At 40.4% G+C, this 27777-nt stretch overlaps 10 protein-coding genes across 10 annotated transcripts; 6 read left to right on the plus strand and 4 right to left on the minus strand.

Moving 5' to 3' along the window:
* Window positions 1-90: 90 nt before the first annotated feature.
* On the minus strand, window positions 91-1751 carry I206_104437 (agmatinase; the record flags this gene model as incomplete). The annotated part of the gene is made up of 8 exons (XM_019155722.1): window positions 91-206; window positions 273-395; window positions 461-635; window positions 730-945; window positions 1010-1201; window positions 1273-1349; window positions 1406-1438; window positions 1511-1751. The coding sequence occupies 8 exons, from the start codon at window positions 1749-1751 to the stop codon at window positions 91-93; spliced, it is 1173 nt and encodes a 390-aa protein (XP_019010680.1).
* Window positions 1752-2924: 1173 nt separating this feature from the next.
* I206_104438 (uncharacterized protein) lies at window positions 2925-6084 on the plus strand (the record flags this gene model as incomplete). Its single annotated transcript, XM_019155721.1, has 9 exons — window positions 2925-3560; window positions 3632-4141; window positions 4219-4568; window positions 4624-4857; window positions 4939-5031; window positions 5097-5124; window positions 5185-5509; window positions 5611-5762; window positions 5860-6084. The coding sequence occupies 9 exons, from the start codon at window positions 2925-2927 to the stop codon at window positions 6082-6084; spliced, it is 2553 nt and encodes an 850-aa protein (XP_019010679.1).
* Window positions 6085-6919: 835 nt separating this feature from the next.
* I206_104439 (uncharacterized protein) lies at window positions 6920-9601 on the plus strand (the record flags this gene model as incomplete). The annotated part of the gene is made up of 13 exons (XM_019155720.1): window positions 6920-7104; window positions 7172-7211; window positions 7274-7491; window positions 7591-7661; window positions 7742-7859; window positions 7914-7927; window positions 7980-8097; window positions 8164-8332; window positions 8404-8587; window positions 8662-8931; window positions 8987-9165; window positions 9225-9269; window positions 9341-9601. 13 exons carry the CDS (start codon window positions 6920-6922, stop codon window positions 9599-9601), a joined length of 1872 nt encoding a protein of 623 aa, XP_019010678.1.
* A 416-nt stretch (window positions 9602-10017) lies between these two features.
* Window positions 10018-13811, plus strand: I206_104440 (uncharacterized protein; the record flags this gene model as incomplete). Its single annotated transcript, XM_019155719.1, has 8 exons — window positions 10018-10602; window positions 10667-11602; window positions 11665-11933; window positions 11993-12125; window positions 12187-12296; window positions 12359-13129; window positions 13216-13627; window positions 13704-13811. The coding sequence occupies 8 exons, from the start codon at window positions 10018-10020 to the stop codon at window positions 13809-13811; spliced, it is 3324 nt and encodes a 1107-aa protein (XP_019010677.1).
* Window positions 13812-14154: 343 nt separating this feature from the next.
* I206_104441 (uncharacterized protein) lies at window positions 14155-15735 on the minus strand (the record flags this gene model as incomplete). The annotated part of the gene is made up of 5 exons (XM_019155718.1): window positions 14155-14359; window positions 14444-14762; window positions 14900-15192; window positions 15332-15533; window positions 15675-15735. 5 exons carry the CDS (start codon window positions 15733-15735, stop codon window positions 14155-14157), a joined length of 1080 nt encoding a protein of 359 aa, XP_019010676.1.
* Window positions 15736-16397: 662 nt separating this feature from the next.
* On the minus strand, window positions 16398-18910 carry I206_104442 (uncharacterized protein; the record flags this gene model as incomplete). The annotated part of the gene is made up of 10 exons (XM_019155717.1): window positions 16398-16451; window positions 16515-16576; window positions 16648-16792; window positions 16882-17095; window positions 17156-17425; window positions 17493-17595; window positions 17690-18038; window positions 18106-18513; window positions 18643-18822; window positions 18902-18910. 10 exons carry the CDS (start codon window positions 18908-18910, stop codon window positions 16398-16400), a joined length of 1794 nt encoding a protein of 597 aa, XP_019010675.1.
* A 403-nt stretch (window positions 18911-19313) lies between these two features.
* Window positions 19314-22597, plus strand: I206_104443 (uncharacterized protein; the record flags this gene model as incomplete). Its single annotated transcript, XM_019155716.1, has 9 exons — window positions 19314-19415; window positions 19482-19704; window positions 19881-19988; window positions 20047-20419; window positions 20500-20903; window positions 20984-21192; window positions 21267-21435; window positions 21527-21828; window positions 21899-22597. 9 exons carry the CDS (start codon window positions 19314-19316, stop codon window positions 22595-22597), a joined length of 2589 nt encoding a protein of 862 aa, XP_019010674.1.
* A 253-nt stretch (window positions 22598-22850) lies between these two features.
* I206_104444 (uncharacterized protein) lies at window positions 22851-24162 on the minus strand (the record flags this gene model as incomplete). The annotated part of the gene is made up of 5 exons (XM_019155715.1): window positions 22851-23086; window positions 23178-23514; window positions 23593-23682; window positions 23759-23972; window positions 24041-24162. The coding sequence occupies 5 exons, from the start codon at window positions 24160-24162 to the stop codon at window positions 22851-22853; spliced, it is 999 nt and encodes a 332-aa protein (XP_019010673.1).
* Window positions 24163-24582: 420 nt separating this feature from the next.
* Window positions 24583-25204, plus strand: I206_104445 (uncharacterized protein; the record flags this gene model as incomplete). The annotated part of the gene is made up of 3 exons (XM_019155714.1): window positions 24583-24653; window positions 24872-25001; window positions 25064-25204. The coding sequence occupies 3 exons, from the start codon at window positions 24583-24585 to the stop codon at window positions 25202-25204; spliced, it is 342 nt and encodes a 113-aa protein (XP_019010672.1).
* A 957-nt stretch (window positions 25205-26161) lies between these two features.
* Window positions 26162-27384, plus strand: I206_104446 (uncharacterized protein; the record flags this gene model as incomplete). The annotated part of the gene is made up of 5 exons (XM_019155713.1): window positions 26162-26216; window positions 26343-26474; window positions 26565-26854; window positions 26932-27031; window positions 27110-27384. 5 exons carry the CDS (start codon window positions 26162-26164, stop codon window positions 27382-27384), a joined length of 852 nt encoding a protein of 283 aa, XP_019010671.1.
* Between the last annotated feature and the right edge of the window lie 393 nt (window positions 27385-27777).

Genomic DNA, 27777 nt, shown 5'->3' on the forward strand with positions numbered 1-27777 from the left:
TATGCACTGAATAGTTTTATGATAATGTATTTACTCCTGAGGTCTCTGACCTATGCTTTACTTCCTAAAAGATGACCTATTACTTTCCCCTTATAATTCGTCAACCTGACGAGAAGTAGCTTTCATTTTGTCATCGTCTACTCCTAAAGCTAGAATACTCAAGAAATCATAAACCATATCAGCAGCAGCGATAGCGGAGATTTCAGCTATTACATATGAATTTCCCTTGATCAGTTTTATACTTGCCTATTTCAATTGACATATGAACATACCTTGAGTATCATATGCAGGTGAAAGTTCGACAACGTCAAAAGCGACAACGTTCAATCCCACGAGAGAATGAATGATTCTTCGTAATTCCCTTGAAGTCCATCCTCCAGATTCAGGTGTACCAGCTGAATGCCAAGCAAATTAGTCAAGTCTAATGGTATCTGAATGAAGACGGGGCAAAGTAACTTACTAGCAGGCACTATAGAAGGATCCATTACATCCACATCAAGCGAAATCACTACAGGTCCATTTCCAATTCTAGCTTTGATCTTTTCCGCAATCCATTCCACTCCAAAATCATCAATATCAAAAGTATGTATCAGGTCAAATCCAGCTGTAACATCATCATCTAAATCTTGTGGCCCCTGTATATATCATTTCATCAGTCTCAATCCCAAGGTAGTGTCTCATGCATATGCAGAGATTGTCGGTTGACAGCAAGGAGGAGATTGGACTCACGGCGAAACGAGTTCTTATACCAGCATGTATAGATGAATTGGGTTTGATGTAACCATTTTCATAAGCGTGCCAGAAGAATGTACCGTGATTAACATCTGCTTGTAATGATACACTTCCAACATATCTGTTAGGGTTCCAAGTATCTATGTGAGCGTCAAAGTGAATTACTGAAACAGGTCCGTAAACTTCTGAAACAGCATCAAGAATTGGTAATACCTGTTTTTCACTCAATTAATTGTGTTTCGTTGAAACGCAATTTTCAGATAAAAGATCTACTCACAATGGTGTGATCACCTCCTAAAGCGATGATTCTTGGATGATATTGCCCATCTAATCCTTTCTGCATATGTAACCTCTTCATTTCCTCCTCATTTACAACTGGATGATGTAATATAGATTTGTAGCCTGCTTTAACTTGCTTGATAGCTGTAGCTGGATCGAAGGGAGTTACAGGTACATCTCCACAATCAAGCTGGAAGTGATCAGCATGTCAGCTGAAGATTGCAAGAGCGGGATCACACCAAGCAAAATCATGGCACTCACCACATAAAGACCACTTGTATAAGGGTTAACCTCTAATCTGCTGGAATATCCTCTATCGGGTCGTTGTCGTCTAGAACCTATCGCTCCAAGCATCAGCTTGATTCCAATCCCTGAGAATAATTGGCGCACATACCACTTCTCAAAGCATAAGGCCCAAATCTCGCTCCTGTGTTCAGATAGTCGAGTCAGCTTTGAAATGATGAGAAGAGGATGGAAGGGGACCTGAAAATCGGCTTACCAGGTCTGAAAGAAACGGCAGAATCGAAAGGAACACCCAATAAAGCAATATCGAAAGCTTGATCGGGTTTATCCAAGCATTTTACATGCGGTAAATGAGCAAAACTTGTTACTCCGCTAAAACTGAGATCTGGAGTATTGGCATAATGTTCATTCCATGGATCGACTTTAGCATGACTTCCATGGGCAAGGGTGCCGATTGCTCCTGATAAGCATACGAGAGCTGAAAGAGCGGTGTACATTGTGGAGTGAGCTAGTGAGAGGATTCCAAAAGGTGTAAGTGAAAGTGGAATTCCTAAAAAGTGAGTTTCTGTCAGAATAAATCCATCTGTTCAAAGTTATGATTTTGCCTGAATTCGTCTATGATGGGGGAGAATTGGAGTATGAAAGCCGGCGCGAAAAGAAAGAAAACATGGCATAACCGCAAGCGCTCTTCCTTCGTAAACGCTGCCTCTCGAACGAAATTATTTTTCGGTTATGCTAATTGACCCCCTCTTCTCGTGGATAATGCTAAATCTCGTGATATATTCGGTTTTTACCGAGCCTTTAACCGAATCACCTTCATACCGATCATACATATCAAGCAAGACTCGCTTACAGACTGTATTCTTGGCATTCAAGAAGTGTTGGAAGACTTTGACCGAGTTGTTGGAATCTATATTTGGCGTTATCAAGGTAGATTGAAAGGGGGTGATGCAGTCATACCCAAAGGAGGGGTAGGTAACTGGACCTTGATCTGAGCGGTCTGTGCTGGAATTTACATCAAAGCCTCCTTATAGCGTAAAAGTGGGATATTCTGCACTTCTGCGTTGCATACGATGACACATATTGATTCATTCTTACAGCGTAGAGTCAGTATTCGTCAGGCTTATCTCCCGTAATTTAGACTACTTCACATGCTTACACTATTCCAGAGCTCTGACAAGTGGGATGAACGCCATCACTCAGCCCTGCCAGAGGATACTAAGAGATATACAGCCAGCCAAACGCGGATGATCACTTTCTCGGCATGTCATTTGATATCCTCTAGAAGATCAATTCATGCTTAATCTCTGACCTGCGGACCTCATTGTGTGACGTTGGTTCAACCAAGCTTGTGCTGGAATGTGGCCACGGAGATTCTCATCCCCTTAAGTCAGGTCCGGTATAGGTTTAAAAATATACGCCAATAATGGGAACACATCATGACGATCAAATATGACGGAAGGGAGGAATGACGTAATGACGTCATTTTGAACAGTTTTGGTGGGAAACTTACTTTTTCTTAACCTGATTTTTAACACGATGCATCTTCACTCACTCGTACACAATCAACATCTTCATATCCAATTTATATATAACCATCACAACTACCTTATTGTGCATACAAGATCGATTGACACATCTGATCTAGAACCGCTCTGTACATCACCAATATGGACTTGGGAGCACCCATCTCACAGTCGACTAGTGGATCAAGCGCCCAGAGCCGTATTCCGGTAACTACGGAATCTGTGCCAGTTACACAATCAGTCACAACAACCGTAAATACACCTGTGCCCCCTGCCAACGAAGCAAGAGTGGTACCGCCTAGCAATATCCCTGTCAATGCCAACGCCGCGAACGATCACAGCGCCGCAAGACAATCAATTGCCGGACCAGTGGTAGATTCAGGAAACACCGATCACCCCGCAGCACAGCAAGTACTACATGAGCAACCTCATCAAGCAGCTGTACCATCCGTCCCATCAACCGAGACTCATTCATCTGATCCATCGAGGGGCACGACTGCTCCAGCGGCTAATGTAGGTCAATCTCAAGCTCCGACTGCATCTATCGACCCAAACGTCCCATCTTCAGAATCTGCTCCTACGGCTCTGCCTACCAATCCAGCTACTCATCCCGAAGAGCAGAAGGAGGCTATTCAAAATGAACATCCCGCTGTTATTCACAGAGAAGTTGAGAAGACTAAGGCGGAAGCCAGAGAATTGAAAGGTGAGAAACCGAAAGGAACCGTTGTTGCTGGGTTAGAGGATGATAGGCTCTGGGCGATGTTAAGACGTTTCGACACGGTACGTTCATTTTTCCTTTCGCGATCGCATCAATTATTTTAGCTATCAACTAAATCGGATCAAATTTACAGCAAATCACACATGTACTTCACCCAGCACACCATCTTCCATCGAAAGAACCTGATCTTCGGAATTCTACTTTACCAAATCTTCCCTCTCATTCCGAAGTACTTCGATCGAACCTTGAAAGAGTATTCGCAGCTGTCGGGCCATCTACAGTGATGGGTATAAGAGAAGTCCAAAGGATGATGTCATGGTCTCCTCAAGAAAGATGGAGAACAGGTTCATTCTGCACAGCATACTTTACTTGTTGGATATTCGGTTATACCATAGCGGGTGTAGTTTCGTTCTTCATCGCGATAGTGTGTTTTCCAGATTGCAGAAGATGGTTCTTCCCTCCAGTACCTCCCGCTCCGTTCACTCCACCAAGTGCAACCGATCCCACCAATCAAAAAGGAGATGAGAGTATCCTGGGTAATGTAGATGGGAAGACGGTTCATCGGAGTAAAGCTGAACAAGCTGAGGAACAAGCTTTCGAAGCTACCAGTATCCTGCAAGCCTACACAACCAGATTACTCTTTGTAAGCTTACTCTGGCCTTATTAATCATTTCGAGAAGCGGCAAGCTTGAAGCTGATGGTGTCATTTTTACGATACAGGACGGGCGAAAGAAAGGTAAAGAAGCTGGTAATTCTACAGTTGGCGAAAAGAAACGTGCAAGCGAAAGTTCAACTTCATCAGATTCTGAACCCGATGACGATGTCCCACCCGGTCAGCCTGGTGTAACCCGTTCAAAACAAGGTAAAGGCCAATCCCAAGGTCTAGAATCTGGTACTGTTGTTGTAGGCGGAGAGACTGTCACGCCTGATAAACCGTTGAACGAGAAGGAGAAGAAGAAGTTGGCTCAGAGAGAAGCTAAGCGAAAGAGAGATGAGATGGTCTCGAAGATGACTAAAGCTACAGAAGAAGGCCTTGGAGCCTTTGCGGATACCATAGAAAGATTGACCAAGTGAGTCTCCATCTATACACATCAAAATATTCATACTGATGGTAGACATTATTAGTGCTTTATCGCCTCCTGTGCCGTATCCCGATTCCTATGCTCGATACAAGATTGCGGGTGCTTTCCTGGTCCCCATCATGTTTTTGTTCACTTTCGTCCCGCCTTGGATATTCGCTAGGTCCGCGACCTTTTTCTTCGGCGTTGGCTTCTGGGGCCAGCCACTTCTGATCAGAGCTGGAAAGGAATTGATCAACTACCTGCCACCGAATTGGGAGGAACTTGTTGATATTCGAAAGTAGGTACCGGGGAGCTCTGCATGCCATGGCAGGATCAGTGCGGATGATTCGAGAGCTAATTAATCTTTCTATGTCAACAGCTCAATCTTGTCTGGTGTACCGACCGATGCTCAATTGACTCTCCACATACTACGTGTCGCTGAAGCGCTCAATGCTCCCCTACCCAGACCACCGTGAGTAGGATCCAAAGTTCAACTCGCAGATTATCTAATTGAGCTGATTTGTGTCACATAACCAGTCCCCCACCTCTCGCAGGTACACCCAAGGTTAGTCGTTTTACGGTGGTTTGCGCTGGGACTGAAAGCTGACATATTCTCGCTTCACAGGAAGCGATCAAAGACACAACACCCGCTACAGTCACAGCGGACGATGATGCCGAGCTGATGGAGGCAGAAGAGAAGGGTGGGCTTACGGAAGCGACTACAAAAGCCAAACACAAGACCAAATCTCATATACTCGAAGCGTTCAAAGGTGTCGGGAAGAAGATGGCTGCTTTCCATGGTGATGTTGCCGTGGACGGTAGTAAAAAACAGGCACGTAATGAGGCTATTGATCGCGGTGAGACCGACCTAACGACTGGCGAAAAGATCGGTTCCAAGGTGGATAAGTTGTTCTTCAAGGGACATATCAAGGATGATGGGACGCCTCATTGTGAGTGAACGTTTCAGCTTGACAGTAGTACCTCTAGCCAATCTAAACGAGCAAACTCGGACTTCTTGGGCATGAATGTTGATTTTTGGAATCTAATCTAGCATACCCATGTAAACTCGATAAGACTTCTGGACATATAATTTTGGAGAACAGAAATGATATCCTCAAAGAACCAAGGATCTCTTTTGTTCCTATCTCAGGAAAAAGTGAACATTTCGTCTGGCCCGTCGACGATATAGTAGAGATAAAAAAGGTGAGTCTGCGCGGATTATTATCGGAATTTTGCCTTGATCTGTCAATCAGACTGTCGCAGACCATGATAAGAAAACTGACCATCATCGCTGATATAGAGTCACGTCTCTATGCCTCGAATGGCTCTCGGCTGGGCATCTGGTGCGGAAATAGAAGGATTAGGGATGACAATCAGATTCAAACCTCGAAGTCAACAGATCGCTGAACACGTTGGAAGTGAGAAAGATGAAGGTACTACCATCCACCTCACACGTGTTGGTAGAAGGGAAGAACTTTTTGTTCGACTTGTCAGTATGGGTGTGCAGCGATGGGAGGTCCTTTGAGCGAGCGTGTTTCCAGATTGCTCTGAACAGCGTGCAAAGGATGTGAATGTGACGTTTACGATAAAATAGTATATACGATATTTATTCTTTAATACACTGATGTAGCGTAAATACATGTAGCTATTTTCTTCGACTTCTTCGTGATAAGTTGGATCCACGGTGAGATAGTTCGGATCGGTTTTTCATCTATTCACGGACAGGGTCAACGGTCTAGTGGTCTTCATCAGGTTATACTTCCTTACATCAAGTTACCAGTCTTTTTTTCTCCTAAGTGATAAGCAAATCTATACCTCGCCTCGGGCCTGCGATTTCTCCGTCGCCCTCGATATAACATACCGTTTTTCAGTCTTTACATCGCTTTTCAAATGTCAGAGTAGTTGCACGCTCGATCACCCAGGTCCTCCTTCAAAACCTCCACTTCTGTTGCATGTATGGCTTGAAAAGGTTGCCTTTCTGACATATGACTCACGATTGGGCCTCCACTTTGCCATCATAGGGTTCCCGGCGCCGATCAAATGTTAGTAGGGATATCGGAACTGGAATAGGCCGAATAAAAGTTTAAATTCCCTTTGAGATCTTTACGGTTGTGCTTGTTGAAGAGTGATTCGGATTAGACCGATGCAAATGGGATTTTCTTCCTGTTGTAAGGCATGATGCCAGACTTTTACTGTGTAATAGAATTTTATATGAAATCTTAAGTGGAATGAAGCGAGATTTACTCGAATCCTTTTTTACATCATTGATTGGTGTTTTCACATTCTTTGACTTGAGAAGAAGCGAAAGAAAAGACTGCCTGGCATGAGTCGTGTAGACCATTCGAAATTCGATCAACAAAATGGCAAATAAGAATGGGACGAACAACGATGTAGAGAGGGCTTTACCTCAAAATGAAGTATCTGCTAAAGATATGGTAGAAAAGGGCGATGATAACAAGAATGTCAAGCATACACATGGAGATTGGAGAGCGGAAGAACAGGAAATTGAGATTCCGAAGAATAATTTATGGATCGTTATGCCTACGTGAGTCAGACGATTGATGGGTCTTTTCATAAATGATATACTCTAATTATGGTTGTCATTCTAATAGCGTAGGTTTGGTTGGATTTATAGCAGCTTTAGATCAATCTGTAAATCTTTCGATCTGCTTTCCCGCAAAGAACATTTAACATTATTAACTTTGCAAGTTTAGATCGTATCGACTGCCTTACCTACAATAGCAGCAGAATTTGATACTACTCCATCACAGTACTCATGGATTGGGACATCATACTTATTAAGTCAAATATTGATGAGTCCAGTAAATGGTAGATTAACAGATATAATTGGTCGTAAACCTGCTTTATATATGGCTGTTTTTTTCTTGTTAATTTTTTCTGCTTTATGCGGTGCAGCTAAAAGTGCTACTTGGTAAGTTTATATTTAAACTAGCTCAAATCTCGACACGTATACTTCAGGTGTGTCTGAGTGAACCTCAATCATTATTAATTAAGTGAATTCTTAAAATAGGTTAATTATTGCCAGAGCATTTGCGGGATTAGGAGGTGGATCCGTAGTCAGTTTATCATTGATTGTAGTTTGTAAGTTAGAATACAAAAAATCTGCTTCTAAACTACTTAGCAGACGGTTGACTGAACGACAATTCTTTAAATCCCCTTAGCTGATGTTGTGCCTCTTGAAAAACGAGGATCTTATCAAGGATATATGGCTGCAATCTGGGGTGTAGCGGGTACGTTGGGTCCGGTATTAGGTGGGTTGTTGACCACGAAAGCAAGTTGGTCAGTAGATTCCAATACATGTAGAAGGTAGTAAGCTAATATCAAAGTGAATAGGCGTTGGTGTTTCTGTAAGTGGATACAAATCGAGAGTAAGAATCTGCGTTAATCTCAATGGGACAGATATTAATATTCCAATATGCGCTATCGCTTTGATATTAATATTTTTCTTCTTAAATTTGAAACGAACTAAACGGGGAGATGTAGCGGAATTAAGGCGTTCATTTGATTTTGTTGGACTGTAAGTCGTTGAATCAAATTTTCGAAGTGTGCGCATCTTGACTGCGTTCGTTGACAAACCTTGCAGGGTACTTATCATGGCAGCTTCAGCATTAATAGTAGTTGGTTTCTCCAACGCCGCAGACGCAGGATTTGATTCAAAATCTGCATATGGTGTGATAATAGGAGGGGTCATAACTACGGCATTGACTGTAGCTCATTGTGTTACTACAAAGAAAAATGCTATTATTCCTGCTGTAAGTCTGCCCAGTATCGCAGAGCAGTCGATTCGTACATACAGACCGTTGATAACTTCACTATATCATAGCGATTACTCAGAACTCGAACACCGTTGTTCTTCACATTTGGTTCATTCTTCCTTTCACTCATGTTCTTACCTGCTACTTTCCTGCTACCACAATTTTTCCAAGGTGTAGGTGGTGCAACATCATTGAAATCGGGTGTAGACTTTATACCATTCTGCTTAGGTTTAATTGTATTCAGTATTTTGGGTAAGTTGACTTTGCGTTTTCTTCTGCTTGTACCACATTTGCCTTGAATCTGATGAGCTTCCATTTTCATCTAGCCGGAGAGATTTCGACTCGACTACATATAGTTCGACCTTTGATTTGGACAGGATTTTCCATCTCCGCATTGGGTTATGGACTGTGGTATGCTTTATTAACATATGATGTACCGTACGCTACTCAAGAGGGCATACAAGTTATTGTGGCTGCTGGTATTGGTTTGGCAATTTCTACTCCAATGTTAGTCATTCAAGCTTCTATGCCTGGAAAAGATATGGCTGCCAGTACTGCAGCTTGGACTTTGACAAGAAGTATTGGCGCTTGCATAGGTAACTTTTGATTTGTTTAATCCGCATTGGGTAAAGCTTACATATATCAACGTAGGTCTTGCGATCTTCACCGCAGTATTCAATACTGGGCTTCGATCGAGATTTTCTAAAATTGAAGGATATGGTACAGTTTTCACGGTACCAACAGGTACTCAGGGATATCATGCTTTACATGATCTTCCCGAAGGGGAACTCAGGAATTCCGTACTCAATGCTTTCGCCGATTCCATGAGAGTGAGTGATAGATTTGATTAATTTGAAAAGTGAAATAAGGCTAATTGTGATCAATGTAGGTTTGCTGGATTATCGGATGTGCGTTATCATGTACTGCACTTGCTGTAAGTGGATTCAACTTTCTTTGTTTTAATTGCATTAGTAAATGGCACTGATGTATCTGCTTTTAATGCAGATCACCTTATGTACCAAATCGTATAGTCTGGAGAGAACATATGCTACAAATACAAACACGAATGAAGCTGAAACTCCAGCCAATGAGAAAGGTAATCTGGACAATGGGATTCAAGCAGAAACAGTGGATCAAGATGAACCGGTAACGGAACTTGATCAAGCTACGATAGATCGGGAAGAAAGAGCAATGATGCGAATGGAAGATGGATTGAGAGACACAGGAGGTAGTATGCCTCCTACAAGGATCACTTCCCGTGTATAAGCATTGCCAACTGAACATGGTATCTATACTCTATACTACTTTATAATATCATATAGCATGCTAGATTACTTATATTAATGCCATTTACCAAGCCACGTGTGTTTGTCATCATTTTTTGTTTATTTTACCCTGAATCATTTTTTCAACCTTATTCAGATTCAGTCGCCTCTCAAAATAATATTATTCTTCATCTCCTTTATACCTCTTTTCTCCTCTCCTCATCCTTCATATCAAAGCCGGCTTTGTCTCTTTATTATAGAGCTTAGACCAGAGCATATCCCCTCCCTCCACCTTGCAGCTAAGCAAGAAAAACTCATACCACTTTCTTTGACCTAGCCACACGCGGCCAGGTTTTTTTGCCTCTTATCACTCACCACTCATCTACATCCAGCCAACCACAAAAATAGTAATTCATCATGTCACCCGTAGCTGCCCCATCTCTCACCCCTCTCCCCTTCTCCCCCCTTTCCGACCTTTATGTCAACCTCGCCAAAGCAGGCTCAAATGTCGAGGCCAAAGCAGCAGCTGACGCTATCGCTTTATCATTGAAGAAATCACCTAGAACTTTGAATGCTATTCAAGATGGAAAAATCCTCGACGTAGTCTTGGTATGGGCATCTTCCAAGTCAAACTACGAAAGGGAATCTGCTCCTGTCTTGGTCGAAAGGATATGTAAAAGTTTAGGTACAGGTATTGAAGGCGTATTCCTACCCCTCATTCCCGCTTTATTGAATTTATCAATGGATAAAGGCCAACCAGTCAGAAGTGCCGTCAATTCAGCTATGACTGCTCTTATCAAAGCTACTTCACCTGAAGGCTCTCGATTAGTATTAGATACTCTATGTAAAGCTTTAGAAGAATCAAAAGGTTGGAGATCAAAGGTCGCAGCTTTAAAAGCTATCGAAGGTTTGGTTAAACCTGGTGCGGACGATTATGTAGCACAAGAACTAGGTCATGTTATCCCTTACATCGAGCATGCCATGCACGACACTAAGACCGAAGTGAGTAGTTCTCCCTTGTCTCTTCTGATGGCGAACATTAATGTGCTGACTTATGTGCTCCCAGGTATCTGCTGCTGCCCAAAAAGCTGCTGCCACCTTATGTAGTATTCTCCCTAACCCAGATGTCCTCAAACACATCAACCTCCTAGTCTCCGCCATGGCTTCACCAGCAGCCGTACCTGGAACCATCAAAGGTCTTTCATCAACTACATTCGTAGCCGAAGTCAACGCACCAACTCTTGCCGTTATGGTACCCCTTCTTTCTCGAGCTTTGAAAGAACGATCAACCGACACACAACGAATGACATGTATCGTCATTGGAAATCTGGTCAAGTTGGTCAGAGATCCTACAGTCGCTGCGAGATACCTTGGTCCATTGTTCGGCGGTGTGGAACAATTAGCTAAAGGCGCTGCCTTCCCTGAAATCAGAGCTTTCGCTCAAACTGCCCTTGACATCCTTATCGGTGCAGGTGCTTCCGCAAACGCTACTCCTCTTCCACCTAGAGATATCATTTTGGCCGTTACTGAAGCGTTGACTATTATGGCTCCTCACTTAGATGTAGACGGTCTACCGTCACATCCCTCTTTACCACTTTCCTCTTCTATGCCTCAAGCACCTGTCCTTGCTCATGCTATCGAATATCAAGCCAACGTTGTTGCTGATCTTGTAGATCTCAGAAGATGGGACGCATCAATCTGGGAAACCAAAGGATTGGGTTCATTCATGAAATTGCTCTTAGGCGCTGAGCAAGGCTCGGATGCTACTACAGCCATTAGGAAGGCGTTTATGGATATCGACAAAGCTAAATACGCTCCCGCTGAAGAAGATGATGGATCAGAAGGGCAATTGCTTTGTGATATCCAGTTCTCCTTAGCTTATGGAGGTCTGCTTTTATTGAATCACACAAACTTGAAATTGAGAAGAGGTAGAAGATATGGTATTTGCGCTGGAAATGGTGCTGGTAAATCTACTTTGATGAAGGCTATCCGAGACGGCAAGGTGAGTTTTGGATTCAGCCTCTATGACAGCGACAACAGCTAATTAGGGTTGTCATTAAACAGGTCGAGGGTTTCCCACCTCAGGATGAACTTCGGACCATCATGGTCGAACATGCTCTTCAAGGTGAAGATGGCTCAGCTGCCATCTTAGACTTCATCTCAGCTGATCCCAAACTCGCCAAGAAGACTAGAGAAGAGATCTCAGCGATGCTTTTATCTGTGGGCTTCTCAGACGAAAAACAAAGAGATCCAGTAGCATCTCTGTCTGGTGGTTGGAAGATGAAATTGGAATTAGCTAGAGCCATGTTGATCGGTGCGGACATCTTGTTATTGTGAGTTTGCATTGTTCAGCACAATTATGGGATGACGACTGAGACCCACCTGACTTCAGGGACGAACCTACCAATCATTTGGATGTTCAAACTGTTGCTTGGCTTGAGGATTACGTTTGTAGCTTACACGAAGTTACTTGCATGATCGTCTCGCACGATTCAGGTTTCTTAGATAACGTTTGTACCGATATCGTGAGTCTTAATTATCCTGCCACATTTTATCCGAGTCGCGCTTAATGTTGAACCACATCAGATCCACTACGAGGAGAAAAAACTTGCATACTACCCTGGTAACCTTTCCAAATTTGTGGAGAAAGTACCATCTGCCAAATCCTATTACACTCTTGCTGCCACTTCGATCAAGTGAGTACTCAAATATTCTTGCTTGTCGGGCGGATTTTTCTAACAGGGCTCATTCACCTCAGGTTCTCTTTCCCGCCTCCTGGTTCTTTGATGGGTGTTCGATCCAACACCCGAGCTATCATGAAACTTGCCGGTTGTACTTTCACCTACCCTGGTGCGCCGCGCCCTTCGCTTAAGAACGTATCTTGTTCCTTATCACTCTCCTCGCGAGTTGGTATTGTTGGGCCCAACGGTGCCGGTAAATCTACTTTAATCAAGCTCTTGACCGGTGAAACTGTTCCTCAAGAAGGTGCGGTCCACAAGCATCCAGCTCTGCGAGTAGGTTACGTTGCTCAACACGCTTTCCACCACATCAACTTACATTTGGACAAAACTGCGGTCCAATATATCCAATGGAGATACCAAGATGGTCATGATAGGGAAATGATGGAGAAGGCCACTCGAGTCTTGACTGATGAGGATAGAGAAATGATGGACAGATCAATCGAAGGAAAAGATGGATCTTTGAGAAAGATTGAGATGATCTTGGGTAGACAAAAGCTCAAGAAGACTTTCCAATATGAAGTAAAATTCAAGGGAATGACTCATAAACATAATGCTTGGTTGTCTAGAGACTTCTTGATCGAACATGGTTTCCAAAAATTGTTGGGTCAATTCGATGACATGGAATCTTCCAGGGAAGGTGCTGGTCAAAGAGATACTGCTGCTTCTGCTGTGCGAGAAGTACTTGAAGCTGTCGGTTTAGATGGTGATATTGCCCAATACAACGAGATGAGTGGGTTGTCTGGTGGTCAAAAAGTCAAGGTCGTTATCGCTGCTTCCATGTTCAACAGGTGAGTGACAGGCTGGCGTGCAACAGTATTCGCACATTCTCGCCGATGAATGAGGTGTCGATGCTGACGGAATTCATGTAAAATAGACCTCAATGTTTGTTCTTGGACGAACCTACCAATTTCTTAGATAGAGAAGCTCTTGGAGGTCTGGCTGTTGCAATCAAAGAATGGGGAGGAGCAGTTTGCATTATCTCGCATTCTCAAGAATTCGTCTCAGCACTTTGTCCTGAAATATGGCATGTCGATAATGGAGAATTGACCCACAAAGGAAAAGTCGCCATTGTAGAAGATGCCTTTGATAACCCTTCGGCTCCATCTTCAAGAGTCGCATCGAAAGCTGGTACCCCAAGAACCGTTCCTGGTACACCTGGAACCGCCACTCCCGGCACCGAAACACCTGGTACAGCTACTCCAAGTGGAAGTGCGGCTCCATCAGGAACTGAGGAGATCGCAGATGGTGTAGCTAAACTTATGCTTAAGAAGAAAAAGAAGAAGAAGGTGAGTTTGTGCCTGAGACCAACTCTGTCACGTTTTCAGATATAATTGTATTTACTGATTGATTCACGGTAATTAGATGACAAGAAATGAACTTAAAGCTCAAGCTGAGCGAAGAGCCAAGAGAAAGCTCGATTGGTTATCTTATGGTGGTGAGAGAGAACCAGATACAGATGATGACGAGTAGATCAATTAGATAGATGTTGGATCTGGCCTAGATGGACAATATCATATCATAGACCTTGTATCTCAGGTTATTGATACCCCAAAATATAGATTTATACCCCCAATTTTTATGCTTTTGTCAGCGTTAGGTTTTAGTCAATAGATTTACATATATGTTTCAACTAATTATTATGGATTGCATTCTTTAGCCCTAGTATACCGTTGGTGCGACGTTATTCTTATCGCTTCACACTGTTGTGATCATGAACTCTATCATTGTCGAAGATATCGCATAAAACAGAGCATTTGACATACAAGCTAAAAGGTGAAATACAAGAAAAGCTAGACAGCTAGCATAAATGGGTTTAAGCAATCTTACCACCTAATTCCTCTTGAATGAAATCTTGTACAGCTTGTTCATATCCTGTTTTCTCATCATCTATTGAGAAACCTAATTTTAAGGCATCTGTATTATCGAATGCACCTGCCCATGTATCACAAATAGCAATTACTTTTGGATCTTTATCAAATTTGATTAATTTAAGTTTATCTTCACCACCATATTTTACCCTATTGATTTTATTTAATTTAATTAAAATTAAAATTAAATTTTGATTTTTTTTTTAAAAAAAAAAAAACTAAAAAAAAACTTACAAAGCATTTAAAATTTGTCTAGGTGTAATTTGAATTCCAGGTAAATTAATAATTCTTTCTTGACTAATTTTAATTAAATCATTTTGTTTTATTTTAAAAGCATGTATAATATTTTTAACAACATTTTTAGTTGATCCTACCCAAGTTAAATAATAATCTAAAGAATTATCTTCAATTGAATTTGCAATTGGACAAATTGATTCTTTACCTTGTAAAGGTTCTCTAATCATTCCTGAAATATATGAAGATGCTGCAGAAGAAGGAGCTCCAGGTCTAACTGTTACTGTAACTAATCTAACTGTTCTTGTATCAAGATATCCTAATTTTTTAAATATTTAATTTTTGAAATCAGCTTTTTTCTTTTTTTTCTTTCTTTTATTCTCCCCAATACCTTTACGCTTGATTCCAAATATTAATCATTTCAAAAAAATAGAGAAGGTATTTATTTAAACTCACCTTTTCTACCATAATCATAAACTATCATTTCAACAACATGTTTTTGAACACCATAACTACTTTCAGGAATAACCGGTTTAGTTTTTGGATTAACAATTGATTGAGGAGTTACAGCTCCATAAACTGCTAAAGAAGAAGCGAATACATAAATTGGTTTAAATTCATTTAAATTTGAAGAAGAAAAATATTTTTCAGAATGTTTATGTGCTGCTTCAAGTAATTTTCTATGTGAATCAATATTTACTGAATAACCTAATTCAAAATTTATTTCTGATCCACCTGACATTATACCACTTAAAAAAAAAAAAGTTCATCAGCATTAAACAAGTTTCCTTTTTTTTTTTTTTTTTTTTTTTTTTTCGGTAATTTGTAATTTGATTTTTACGAAATGAACAGATAGTATTAGAGATATAAAAAAAATTAAAAATTCACTGTAAAGCAAAGAAACCACCAATTTTTTCACCTTCAAATATTCCAGCTAACTCATTAGGTTTACCTAAATCAGCTTTAATAGTTTTAAGTTTTGAAGAATCGGTAACTCCATGATTTGGAGGTTCAATAATATCGGTAGCGATTATTTTAATATTTGGATATAATTTTAATAATTGAATTACAAGTTTTTGACCAACGAAACCTATTAAACATAAGTTACATCATCAGTTAAATCATTTATGATAGTTACATTAGGGTTGAATTATTCAAAGGACCCATTCAAACAAGCCCGCAAGCCAAGAATGTAACTTATGTTGGATATTGAAAAGGAAGATATACTCACCTCCTGCACCTGTGACAAGGACAGTTTCAACGAAAGAAGGAATTTCAAAAGAGTCTGACATGATGATGTACCGTAGTAAGATAAGTCGGGTGCAAAAGCGTAAGCGAGCAATTCAACAAGGAGCAACTAATTTTTGAAAAAAGTAGCAGAGAATGAAGAAGATGTAAAATAAGTATAAGAAGATATAACCAAGACTTCTTCTGAGGGTGAGAAGACGTCAGGTGGATATCTTTAAATCAACTCCCGAATATTCAATCCGGAACGAAAGATCCGTTAATTTTTACGTTATGATAATCTCATTCAAAACTCTTGGTTAATCTGTTCTAATATTCAACGAATTGGCTATGAAAATATGATTGTTGGTTATACTTGATAAGCAAGATATGATGCATCATCGCATATTGGTTATCATTTCATGCATCTCAAACAATTATTGGCTATTTTTCTGCATGGGAACAGCATGAGATTTAACTTGCTTCCGGCGTACGGTCCGACAAAATGCGCATACTGTATTGTGCCGGGCCGTCAAGAAATCTTGTACCTGATGAGTCCTTCGTTTCACTTGATGAATATGTTTTATATTACTTATCTTATGCATTTTATGAATAATATAACAAATACTTCTTAACGATATCTTATGCTTCAACTCCCTCAGTTCGCCTTGATCTCCAGTCTTAAGTAGCATGCATTACGATGCACAATTCATTGCGTAAAGCACACAACTTATCGAGTTCGGATAATACCAGCATTGATCAATTTCTGGATCTTTCCAGCGATCTAAACGGGACAAGTTAGATTCTATCACACTTCCGTGAGTTCTCGTTGACAAGGATGACTCACCATAGGGTTCTTCATGTGATCTTGCAATGCCTTAGGGTTTTGTTGAGCATCAGAAAGGATTTCTAGTTACGTATTGAAGGATGTTAGCCTCGTTGGTTTTACAAGCTGACACAATCTAATTACGGCTACTCACGTCTCATTATTGGATCACTCATAATTTCTTGTACTGCAGGATCTCTCATAGCTCTCTCATAAGTCTCTTCGTCAGTTTCGGTAGATCGCTGAGATTGTATTTGATGGAGAATTCTAGTCAAGTTGGACTCGAGTTCCCGAGTGTGCTAGAAAAGTAGGTAGTAAAATCAGCTTGAAGTTCAAAGAAGAGTTCGCATATCGCTCGACAGAGAGCCACATTCCGAACTCAACTCACCTTCTTCTCGACATCAGCCTCAGTAGCTTGTTGTAAAGTTTCCAAAGCTCCGTTGAACTCCTTCATGGCTTCTTGCACCAAGGCTTTTCTAATGTAAGCTTTTATGAAGGTAGAATCGATCTTGATAGCATATTCGGCATCTTTGAGGGCTTCCGGAAGAGCCATGAGTTTTTGGTAACATGATGCTCGATTGTTGTAAGCTCGTGGATCAGTCCTGTAGAAAGCCAAATGTCAACTGGCTAATTTTAATATAGCCATTTCAAAAGCTACTCACGGTAATCGTTTGACGGCTTCTGTGTAGCTCTTTACAGCGCCGGCATAATCACCAGCTTTGAAGAGCTCATTACCTTCTGCTCGAGATGATTCAGCTAATTCAGGGTTGATATAAGCTTGTTTATCAGCTTCGAGTTTGGCCTTTTCAGCTTCTCGAAGTTTTGTGAGAATATCTGGAGTTCGATGTTCGGTAAGTGATTTAGAGTAGAATTTAATAGCATTTGGTAAATCATTGAGTTTGTTGTAAGCTGATCCAATTCTGCCGTATGCTCTATAGATTATTTTTGAAGTCAGCTTAGGATGCAAAAGTTGCTTGTCAGAGAAACAGCTTTACTGACTTTGCGAAGACCTTATAATCCGCTCGGAGGTCTCTACCTTCTTCAACGGCTTTCTCGCAAGTTTCGATACATTTCTCGTATTCACCTTTCTCAAAGTAGACGGCTGAGCATGATAACAAGCAATCAGCGGCGAGTTACCTTTCCACTCGAAAGCTTGCATCAGGTAGGCAAGGAAGTGAGAAAACTCGTTCACTCACCAGATAGATTAGTCAGGAAAGTGACATCTTTAGGGTAAACCTCCCAAGCTTTGCTATATAATTCGACGGCTTCATCGAATTTTCTTGCTTTGTATGCGACATTTCCTTTACCCTTCAAGTCGGCAGCTTCTTTCTCAGCAGCTTTATCTGATCCTTCCTCCTCTTCGACTTCCATAGGCTCTTCCTTAGGTGCAGGTGTAGGTTCGGATTCCTGCTCGGGTTGTGGGGTTGAAACTGAAGCTGGAGTGGGAGTAGTTTTAGGCTTAGAGGAAGATGCTTCTGGTTGAGGTGGGAAAGGTTGCATTCCTGGTGGAGTTTCATTACTTCCTTCAGGTCTTTCCATTGCGTCCTGATTCCGGAATAATGAGTCCTTACAATCCGTGACGAAACGACAATGAAATGGAATTTAAACTCACAATATCAATACCCATCATTACACCTAGAACAGTCAACATTCTAGGATCACCCATAAGACTGCCCATATCTTTTCCACCTGAACTTTGAAGTCTACTGACTGTAGCTCTGAAACTAGGATCAAGCATAAATTGTTTTGTCTTTGGGTGATTTTCAAGTTTTGTGATCATTGAAGGATCGTTGAATATTTTACCTAATCCCATATCTCCACCTGGACCGAAAGGTGATTGTGATTCATTATCCATAGCTCTCTTGACATCCGCTAAACCCTTTTTGAGTATTTCTGAAGATGGATCAACTTGTAACCCTTCTTCGTAAGCCATTACTGCTTCTGGGTATTGTCGTAATCCGTGAAGAGCTGCTCCTTTTCGTAAATGACCTTTGGCGAATGAGGGGGAGAGTTGGATACACTATAGTATGGAAATTAAAAGTGTCAGCACCAGTGAGGTGAGACTACTATATAGCTAGATGTAACAAGATGATTTTCTCATCCCACCACCAGCTACCGTGGGGTCTGACTACCAGTAGAATTAACCCACCTTCTCCGCATCATCTAATGCCCCTTGCCAATCTTTCAATCCTCCTTTACTTGCTGATCTATTACTATATAACACATGATTTTCTCCATCTATCTCGATCGCATCACTGTATAATTTTGCTGCTGTTGTATAATCTTTAGCTGCGAATGCTTTATTGGCTTCTGCTTTGATTGCGTTTGCCTAGGTATGATTATGTCTGTCAGCTTTGATTCCGGTTTTGTAACAACAGTTTCGAATTTAACAGCTGAGCTACACTTACGTCTGACATGATATACTGCTTTTATTTCAAACGTTTGAGATGATGATGATGATGAAGAGAGAAGAGAGAGAGGAATGTTATTATTATAATTTATTATTATTACAAGGTGACAAAGTGTATCATGTAGAATGTAGAATAGTCCAGAACTCAAACAACCTCCACTTTCAACTATCATGACGGGATTATATTTATCACCATGATATATATATATATTAGTTTATTCCACGTCATTTTTTAAATGGCGCGTCGCGCGTTCAAAATGATATGTTGGTTTCCCTGAAATAATCGTATAGTCGAGATAACATTTTACGCGTTTTCATTATTCAACTTGTCTTGTTCTTCAATTATCATATCAGACATTCCATCCTCATCATCCTTCTCATTTCACTTGATAAAGCCAGTAATATTCACCATGGCAGATAATCTACCAAGTACACAGGATATAATGCCTGTCCTCGCTGACGATTTAATGCGAGATAGAGCTCGTCAATTCGTTGAATTCTTAGATGATGATGTGAGTTAACTCTTTCTCTTGATTTTAATGATGAATGCATCTAATTGGATTGCTGTTAACTCACAGACACAAGCGAATTACAATTATAGAGAATCAATCAAACGAATGTTAGATTTAGAACAAGTTCGATTGATTGTAAATTTGGATGATTTAAGAGATTACGAAAGGAGTTATGCCGACGGTTTATTATTACAACCAACTTCTTATCTCCCTGCACTTGATGCAGCTCTCACTCAATTAGTACAGAGTTTACACGATCCAGTAAAACACAAAATAGCGGGGAATGAGTGTAAGTTGGCCACTTTTATAAGTGACACTTACTTCTTGACCTGGCCTCTCCTCCTTTTACTCTATGACGATCTTTCTACACTCGTTCTCCCGTCCGCTCCTCCCTCTTTTTCTCTTGCTGAAGCTTCATCTACTATCCACCGGATTGCTCTTGTGTGCTGATCGATCAATGACTAGACTACGTTGGGCTACGAGGTTCGTTCGGCCAACAACACTGTAATCCTCGTACACTACGAAGTCATCAAATTGGAAGGATGATAAGTCTGGAAGGTATCGTGACCAGATGTAAGCCGTTCGTTGGCGCTCATACAGAAGTTCTAGCTGACAGTGCAACAATTCAAAGGCTCGCTGGTCCGACCTAAGATGTTGAAATCGATACACTACTGCCAACCCACTGGGAAATTCCATTCACGATCATATCACGACGCTACCATCATTGCTCCTTCGTCCACCCTGACAGGCTCGACAACGGTCATACCGCAAGATGATGGTGAAGGACATCCCCTATTGATGGAATACGGTTTATCGACTTTCAGAGACCACCAAACTATCAGTATACAAGAGATGCCAGAACGAGCACCAGCAGGTCAATTACCAAGAGGTGTAGAAGTTGTACTCGCCGATGATCTCGTGGATTGTTGCAAACCTGGTGATAGAATACAATTGGTCGGTGTTTACAAATCATCAGGTGGTGGGGCAGGTGCAAGGGGATTCCAGTGAGTTTCTCACAAAATGCATCGAAACTCTGACGTTGTGGGAAATAAGTTGCTGATTTCGGTTGTATGGTTTTCTTCAGAACGTCAATAATTGCCAATAATATCATCTTACTGTCTTCCAAACAAGGCGGTGGAATAGCTCAAACTCCATTGACAGACACGGATATCCGAAATATCAACAAGCTCTCCAAACGTAAAAACATCTTCGAACTGCTTTCTCAATCGCTAGCTCCATCAATTTACGGTTCAGATTACATCAAATCTGCCATTTTACTGCTATTGCTAGGTGGAGAAGAGAAAAACTTGAAGAATGGGGCACATATCAGAGGAGATATCAATATCCTGATGGTCGGTGATCCCTCAACGGCAAAATCTCAGATGCTTCGTTTCGTACTCAACACCGCACCATTGGCTATTGCTACTACTGGACGAGGATCTTCGGGTGTCGGTTTGACCGCTGCTGTCACAACTGATAAAGATAGTGGTGTGTGATTATCCCTTGGAAAGAAAAGAAGTCTGTTCATATAGCAGAGAGAAAAAGCTGATCAACTTGGGTTCATTTAGGCGAAAGACGTCTCGAGGCTGGTGCAATGGTTTTGGCAGACCGTGGTGTAGTCTGTATCGATGAATTCGATAAGATGTCTGAAGTGGACAGAGTGGCAATCCACGAAGTGATGGAACAGCAAACAGTGACGATTGCCAAAGCTGGAATACATACATCCTTGAATGCTAGATGTAGTGTAGTGGCTGCCGCGAATCCCATCTATGGACAGGTAAGCATTTGTATTGATTTCGCTTCACCAGATTTGCGATTGTACATCTAACTTTTGTTTGTCTTTGCCCTTAGTACGACGTACACAAGGATCCTCATCGAAACATCGCTTTGCCCGATTCCTTACTCTCTCGTTTCGATTTACTTTTCGTTGTCACAGATGATACGGATGAACAGCGAGATAGGCTGATATCAGAGCATGTTTTGAGAATGCATAGGTATCTGCAACCTGGTGTTGAGGAAGGTGAGTCACGGTTCACGCCAGAGTCGAATCAATCTGCAAGGAAGATCTCGAATATGAGTTTGGGCCTTGACGGTTTGATTCTCGTCCATAGGTGCTCCGGCCATCGAAAATCTAACGCAAAATCTCGATGTCGGAGGGGACGAAGCCGAGTCGCGAATCACTGAAACACCCGTCTTCGAGAAATTCAACCCTCTCCTTCACGGTGGAGTCACTACTTCATCAGGAAGAGGAGCCAACAAGAAGAAGGAAGTATTGAGCATCGCCTTCGTCAAGAAATATATACAATATAGTAAATCTCGTATTCACCCGACATTGACCAAGGGAGCGGCAGACTGGATAGTAAGCGTTTATAGTGCACTAAGGAATGATGATCTCGCCGGAAACCAAAAGAGGGTGAGTACTTGCTTTCTTCGACCCATTTACTCCCTTTTACATGTGGTCCTGATGCTGATCTGCCTCGCAGACATCTCCTCTGACTGCTCGTACATTAGAAACGCTCATTCGTTTATCTACGGCACACGCAAAAGCAAGATTATCTTCTTCAGTGGACGAAAGAGATGCCATGGCTGCGGAAGAAATCCTAAGATTCGCCTTGTTCAAGGAAGTCCTAAAGCCAGAAAGGCGAAAACGAAGGAAGCTCAATGCTGGTGTATCTGTTGATTCGGACGAAGAAGAAGAAGAAGAGGATGAGGAAGAGGTGACCACTGGAGGAGTCACCGACAGTCAACGTGAACGAGCAAGAGAGAAGAATAGGAGGATGGAAGGCGGACCAACACTGAGAGGTTCAACTCCAAGATCAGCACCCACACCGGCACGTGACCAACGAGCAGTAGAAGACGAAGATGATATAGATATGGAAGCTTCTTTAGCTCTTGCTGAAGCTGAAGCAGAAACAGCTGTTCCAGCAGGATCAGGAATAGAAGAGACAGATGTGGAAATTTCAAATGAAAGATTAGATTTATTCAGAAATCGATTATCGAATTTATTTGAAAATGAATTAGATGCTGATGGTATGATTGATCTGCAAGATCTCGTACCGAAAATCAATGAAGGATTGGAAACGAATGAATTGTTCGGTAATAGGGAAGCTAGGACAGCTGTACAACGTATGAATGATAGGAATGAAATTATGTTTGCAGAGGGGACTGTGTATAAGGTTTAGTCGTTTTAGCAGATTTGATTTTGTTTGTTTTTGTAGGAGTGAAATGCTTTATTATTGTATATTTCCGTTCTCAATATGCGATTCTCATCATCATATCCAAATGAGATTCAATCTCAGTGGCACAATTAGTTTCAGACAAGATTTCTTACATTCCTATTTATTGGTACAACAACTTTCAAAAGACGAACGACGATATGTTGTTGCAGTTTCTTATGGATAAGAAAAAGCAGAATGACTTTCAGAACTGAATATGTTATTCTCTCCAACCTACCCAATCTTTAACTACTTGATCTCCACAACCACCTTTTCCACCTAAATCCATATGTTCTCCTGGACAATGTTCTAATTTTAATCCACCTTTTTCATTTAATTTTTTCAATCCAATCCAATCTTGTTTATACATTAATTGTTCTTTCATAGGTATAATTAAAGTTTTATTTTTTGATGAATATGTTGAAAATTGAGATGATTGTGCAGGTGAAACTGTACCTACAATTATAATTTCAATTAAAAAAAAAAAAAATCAAATCAAATATTAAGCTATCAAAAATTTCAAAACAATATTTTATTTAAAACTCACGATCTTGATCAAACATAATAGCTATAAAATTATTTAAATTTGAAACTCCTAATCCACTTCCATTTTTACCTTTTTTCTTATTCTCTTCTTCTTCTAATTTTAATAATAAATCATTTCCTAAACATTTTTCACCATTTAAATCTCTTATAAAACTATTTATTTGATAAAATTCTTTTAATCTTTCAGTATCTCTAAAATATGCAGCTTGAATAATATGTGATTGTGCATAATTTGAATAAATACCTGATCTTGCTACTTTTGCTGCTAATAAACATGATAAAGTTGGTGGAGTTGGACATGGAATTAAAGCTGAAATTCCAAAATGTGGTGTACCAAACTTATAAAAATCAAAAAGAAAGCTCTTTATAAGTTTTGATATCATTATTATAAAATTATCAATTTAATCTTTACTCACTGTTATCAGATTTTTAATAGGAGGATTATTACAATATTGAGCATAAAATCTCAAAAATAATCCACCTTGAGAAAAACCCATAGCGTCAAACTATCAAATCAATAAATCCCAAAATCAATCATTAATCAAATTCATATTGATGAAGAGAAGCTTCTTTTCAACTCACACCACCTTTTAATTCAGGTATATTTTCAATTTGTTCACAACCTTCCCATCCTTGTTCTTCTGCATTACCCCAAAAACCAGCTCTCCTCTCATCATCTAAACTTCCATCTAGAGGAATTTGTATTGAATGTACAAATATACCTTCATGTACTGATTTTATATCTTCAATAAATGACAATATACCTGATGATAATGCTGTATCACCTAAACCGTGCCTACGTGAAGCGGTTATCAGCCATGTGAGCCCTGTCATTTCATGAATTGACCAAAATCGAACACGTACCATATTACCAAAGGTCTTGGTTTTTTCGATTCAAAGATATGTTGATCGGACGTAGGCACAGCTAGGACAGCCGAGACAATGGAGATTATTGCAACCAAGCGAGTGTGTGAAGTTCCTTTCATGGTGGCTGCGACCGAGTTCCCTCGCCGAATGAACACGTTCCTCTTGATTCTAATATACCTTCTGAGTTGCAGAATCAAATATACGATTAAGATCTTTGACATTTCCTCGATGATCTCATCTCATCTCATCTACTCGTAGTATATTTGTCAATATGGGGTCTCCATCTTATATGAAAAGTGCCACATTAGAATATCTCCGTGATTTAATTATCAATCACCTTCGGCCTCCGTCCTTCCTTACTCCGTTAGGTAGTAGATTCTAACCATGAATAATGTCAATGTTATCTTAACAAAGATGTATTATCAAGAGTGACAATTACATCATACCATAGCCATCATCACAAGTGCATTCAGCCAGCACTCAGGAACTTCCCCGTAGCACCGAAAAATCATCATCCAAACGAAAGAGAAACGATCAAAATGTCCGCTCCCGCTGCTGCTCAAACCACCTCAAAGTTTCAAGCTTTTTTAAATCATCCAGCTGGACCAAAGTGCGTAGACAAAGTCCTTGTTGATCGAGAATTGGTGCTGATCAAGTTTCTCCTTCTCTTTGATTTAACTGTCTGTCCATCTGAAATGGAATCATCGTCTCTTCACTTCATGCCAACACTCAAAACATCTTACGAAAACAATCCATTTTATATCCCTACAATCATCTGTTCCAATATGATAATTTACCGGACCTCCATCTGGTATTATACATTAACAGGACAATCTTCTTCTGGGCTCCAATGGCAAAATGGGCATTAGTAGCTGCCGGTATAAAAGATTTATCTAGACCAGCAGATAAATTATCTGTATCTCAAAATGTTGCTTTAGCAGCTACTGGATTCATATGGGTAAGTGTTATCAACAATTTTTCTTTTTTAAATCGGAATAAATCTGATCAAATATTTTCCAGGTTCGATATTCATTTGTTATCACTCCTGTTAATTACTCATTAGCAGCTGTAAACTTTTTCGTCGGTTCAACAGGTATGGCTCAATTATATAGAATTTGGGATTTCAACAGGAATAAACCCGCTTCAATCGTTTCCAAATAATTTATTCTAATTCTTTATCGTATTTAAACAAATTTAAAGGATTTTATCTTTATTGAAGATAAAATGATTGATTATCAAGCAACAATATCAAGAAAGATCATATCAAAGTGGGATTTAGAAAATCGAGGTGAATAAGAAGTATTAGTTGTAGTAAATATCCATTCTCAATTTTCAATTTTCAACATCCGCAAACCCCTTTGATGGAATGGATACTCTCATGCAATATTTTATAGACAATCACTATCACGGAACCATGTAACTGTTCGGATTTCGAATATTCCATCGGTTGAGACCCAAGCCAAATGCTTGACCGAGCTGAGATATAGAGTCTATCAATGAGAGGGTTCTCTCGGTCAATCTGCTCGGTTTCACTGACTTCCTTTTGATTTTGATTTTGAAAGCGATGTCTAAATACTTTTGTTTGAAATCAATTCCGAAATGATCTTTTCACTCTCCTGTCTGTCACGAAATGTGCCATGACTGAGCTGCGTTGCTAGAGAACAATGATGAAAGGAAGAGGAAGAAGAAGCGGGTTCTCAATACTTTTATTTGAAATCAATTCCGAAATGGTCCTCTAACTCTCCTGTCTGTGACGAAATATGCCATAACCGAGCTGTGTTGCTGGAGAACATTGATGAAAGGAGAAAGAAGCGGGTTCTCACGAGTAACCGACAGATCCAAGGAGCTTCATGTGCTTGCTCCATTCTTCCGCACAGTCGGATTGCCTTGACTCATAATTTCATGTATGGAAGTTCTTGCTTTATTGGAAGTCAGATTCAAATGTGCCTTTAGACAAATGACGAGGTCGATATCAGCTCATCATTGTCCGCAATTATTTTTAAATTCCGAACCAATCTGGAGGATTGACATATCACTATATAAACAAGTCATCTTGGATGATTTGATACTTTATTCCTCTGAATTTTGTTTCTCCAGAAGGTTAGATAATCAATCAATATGGACGCACACATCACTCTCTCAGATACACACGATTCAACTTACAGTGAAAGTAGTAAGTCTGCTTTCCTTGACTCTGGCTTTTCAATCTCTTCTTGCGTTTTTCGCATTTTCAACATCCAAACGTAGATAATAAACTATAGTGTGCATGGCTGATACTTTTACTCTTTTTGCTAAAAAGCCCAATATGGGAAATCATTGATCAACAACTCCGTATTTGAACTGCTAGAAACGTACAATCATGATCGTGCAAGACTTGAATCTAAGCGTTCTATTCATGACACTGGTTTGACAAATGAACTTTCTAATGCCAGTAAGACCTTCAAAAAACATTTTAACAATCATGAAGGGTGTGAGGTTTTAGCCCGACAGCTTATTGAGCGCTGCTTGCACATACTTAAAGTAACAACCAACAGGAAGGGAAAGAAAAAATCAGGTGACCTTCCTGATAAAAGAGCTGGAGCATCTCGATTAGATGGACCACAAACTGTGTATGGAGTTGGTAGTTTTCACAAACAATTTTCCGCCGAATCATCTGCTAGCTCTGCAGGCCCTCCCTTAAACTATTTTGAGGAGGTGCCGAGCCAACAAACTTACGCACCAGCCATAGGATCATCTTCTGGCTATGGAATGAATCCCATTCGATCACAACCGTTCGGCTATTCAGATAATAACAGTAGTCCTCAATCAGCTGTAAGTTGCATTTTACATTCTATCAAATCGTTTGACACATCCGTTGTAGTGGAGCTCACCTTTCAGATTTTGTATAGGGAGTCAGACCTCTGGATCAGTACGATACAAAACCAACCGTAATGAACTATATGGACATCACTCCTGGACGAAATTACGCAGAGACCTATGGTTATTGTGGTAAGTAAGCTTGAACTTGGCGGGCCCATGATAGTGGCTTACATTACATAATTAACTTTGAACATCCACACTACATAGATACAGAAACTCAAAATTGGCTCGAAGCTCTTTCAGACGGAATGGCTCATTTTGACTCTGAGACTTTGAGTCGACTTCGCAATGACGAACCAGTTTTTAGGCAAAATATAAGCTCGATACTAAATGAACGAAGTACCATTTTCGCGGAAGTATATTATACTGATTGGGAAGGTAAAGGAAAAGTATTGGCACAGCAAATCATCGAGCGTGCAATTACTAGGAGATATGAAATCGATCAACAGTATCATCAACAGCGACAACAGCAACAACAGTAACAGCAACAACAACAACAATATCAATCACCACATCCATAAATGAACTAATTTGGTTTTTTATGTACGAGCCTCCGCATCTAAAGGGTGATAATCAATCTCACATAGGGTGATAATCAATTTCACATCATCTTCTAATTGTATTCAGTCATGCATTTTACGTGGGAGGGAGTTTTGCAGTTTGTTTCCCTTGATTCTGTGCCAGATAAGCACATCGTATATAACATCCGACATTTCGTAACCTGCATGTGATCCAAGAGATTGTTTTTTGATTGAAACAATGGTTGATGTGATACGCATTAAACTTCGATGAATATCTCAGTCAGGCCTTCAAATGTGATCTGACTTGTTGGGTATTCTTTGTCATTCACCTCTCTATGATTGTCATAGCTTTAC

The sequence above is a fragment of the Kwoniella pini genome, chromosome 5 (assembly GCF_000512605.2).
Source record: "Kwoniella pini CBS 10737 chromosome 5, complete sequence".
Lineage (NCBI taxonomy): Eukaryota > Fungi > Basidiomycota > Tremellomycetes > Tremellales > Cryptococcaceae > Kwoniella > Kwoniella pini.